General features: G+C 44.6%; 1 protein-coding gene across 7 annotated transcripts in view; it reads right to left on the bottom strand.

Annotated features, from left to right (window-relative positions):
• Positions 1 to 2,500, bottom strand: part of cep43 (centrosomal protein 43) — a 20,094-nt gene that overhangs the window by 13,319 nt on the left and 4,275 nt on the right. For all 7 annotated transcript variants that reach the window (XM_065963559.1, XM_065963558.1, XM_020657619.2 and 4 more), the window contains exon 5: positions 2,097 to 2,216. In XM_065963559.1, coding sequence (XP_065819631.1) covers positions 2,097 to 2,216 — 120 coding nt within the window. The remainder of the gene's footprint in view (positions 1 to 2,096; positions 2,217 to 2,500) is intronic.

The raw sequence follows: 2,500 nt of genomic DNA, 5'->3' as shown, positions 1-2,500 counted from the left end.
TGTGGACCAAAGTGTGGACCAAAAAGTGGACCAAAGTGTGGACCAAAGTGTGGACCAAAAAGTGGACCAAAGTGTGGACCAAAGAGTGGACCAAAGAGTGGACCAAAGAGTGGACCAAAGAGTGGACCAAAGAGTGGACCAAAGTGTGGACCAAAGAGTGGACCAAAGTGTGGACCAAAGAGTGGACCAAAGAGTGGACCAAAAAGTGGACCAAAGTGTGGACCAAAAAGTGGACCAAAGTGTGGACCAAAGAGTGGACCAAAGAGTGGACCAAAGAGTGGACCAAAGAGTGGACCAAAGAGTGGACCAAAGAGTGGACCAAAGTGTGGACCAAAGAGTGGACCAAAGCGTGGACCAAAGTGTCTGAGCTCCAGCATGAAACCAAAACAACTGGCGCTGCATTGTTGTGTTAGCATGCTAATGCTAGTGATCTTTATTCTGCTGGTATCTTCACACTGCATGTAAATTGACCTGAAATGAGCGTGATCTAGAAACACAGTTAAGCAGTGAGTACAGTATGTTATTCTTCTTTTCTCTAGTCCCTCAATTAAACAACTTTTATACACGAGGGGAGGAGTCAGCCGGCCGTCCTGGCGATGTAAACAAAGTGAAGATAGGACTCTGAAAACTCTGAAAACATCACAGACAGTGGGACTCGGGTGTTACACCCATTGTAGACAGTCATGACTCACAGAGTTATTTTTAGAGGAGATACTTGATTTTTATATTTAAGTGTGAAAAATCACAGATAAAGACTTTAACAGACTTTATATGGGGGGGGGTAAGTCTGTTATTAAGAGACATGCTTGTCAAACAAAAAGGTATGATACACACTCACACAGGATCATAGATTGATGTCACACTGAGGGCGTCCCCAAAACCTACTGTTAGCCCCAAAGATACAACCACACCCCCCCAGGACCTAAACCACCGCCGCCCCCCTAAAGCTACTATCACCCCCAAAAGCCAGTGACGCCCCACAGCATGCCCCCATGAAGACGTGTTCCCCATGAAGACGTGTTCCCCATGAAGACGTGTTCCCCATGAAGACGTGTTCCCCATGAAGACGTGTTCCCCATGAAGACCTGTTCCCCATGAAGACGTGTTCCCCATGAAGACGTGTTCCCCATGAAGACGTGTTCCCCATGAAGACAGACAAATGAGAAGTGTGTGAGAACATGGAGTACAAAGGAAGTTCAGATCTGATCTCTGATTGGTTGATGAGTCTCTGATCTGTGATTGGTTGATGAGTCTCTGATCTGTGATTGGTTGATGAGTCTCTGATCTCTGATTGGTTGATGAGTCTCTGATCTCTGATTGGTTGATGAGTCTCTGATCAGTTGATGAGTCTCTGATCTCTGATTGGTTGATGAGTCTCTGATCAGTTGATGAGTCTCTGATCTCTGATTGGTTGATGAGTCTCTGATCTGTGATTGGTTGATGAGTCTCTGATCTGTGATTGGTTGATGAGTCTCTGATCTCTGATTGGTTGATGAGTCTCTGATCTGTGATTGGTTGATGAGTCTCTGATCTCTGATTGGTTGATGAGTCTCTGATCTGTGATTGGTTGATGAGTCTCTGATCTGTGATTGGTTGATGAGTCTCTGATCTCTGATTGGTTGATGAGTCTCTGATCTGTGATTGGTTGATGAGTCTCCGATCTCTGATTGGTTGATGAGTCTCTGATCTGTGATTGGTTGATGAGTCTCTGATCTCTGATTGGTTGATGAGTCTCTGATCTGTGATTGGTTGATGAGTCTCTGATCTGTGATTGGTTGATGAGTCTCTGATCTCTGATTGGTTGATGAGTCTCTGATCTCTGATTGGTTGATGAGTCTCTGATCTGTGATTGGTTGATGAGTCTCTGATCTGTGATTGGTTGATGAGTCTCTGATCTGTGATTGGTTGATGAGTCTCTGATTGGTTGATGAGTCTCTGATCTGTGATTGGTTGATGAGTCTCTGATCTGTGATTGGTTGATGAGTCTCTGATCTCTGATTGGTTGATGAGTCTCTGATCTCTGATTGGTTGATGAGTCTCTGATCTGTGATTGGTTGATGAGTCTCTGATCTGTGATTGGTTGATGAGTCTCTCACCTCTGTGGTCTTGTGTCTCCTCCTGACGAGCTCCAGCAGCAGAGGAGAGTTCCTGTTCACGTCAGACTCTGACAGACCCAGATCTCTGCAGACCAGGTCCCGACCATCCAGACCGTTCAGCTGCAGAGAGACGGACAAACAAAAATCAGGAGACAAGAGGAGAAGTGTGTCCTTCACGCCCGTCCTCTGATGTGTTTTTTAAAAGCTTCTCCATGATGATTGGACGCCATCAATCATTAAAATATCAGATTGTTTGAAAACTTCAGAGTATGGAACATTTGATCCCTGATGTTAAAGTTGGTTTAGCGCTTTAGCTTTATTTCAAAGTGTTTCATTCTGAAACTTCTTCACAGGATGTGATGTATGTGTGGTCGTTATTTAAATAATAAACATCAACACTGTGG

Source organism: Labrus bergylta, chromosome 15 (genome assembly GCF_963930695.1).
Source record: "Labrus bergylta chromosome 15, fLabBer1.1, whole genome shotgun sequence".
Taxonomy (NCBI): domain Eukaryota; kingdom Metazoa; phylum Chordata; class Actinopteri; order Labriformes; family Labridae; genus Labrus; species Labrus bergylta.
The sequence above is the reverse complement of the archived record's forward strand: the minus strand, read 5'-3'. Positions and strand labels throughout refer to the sequence as shown.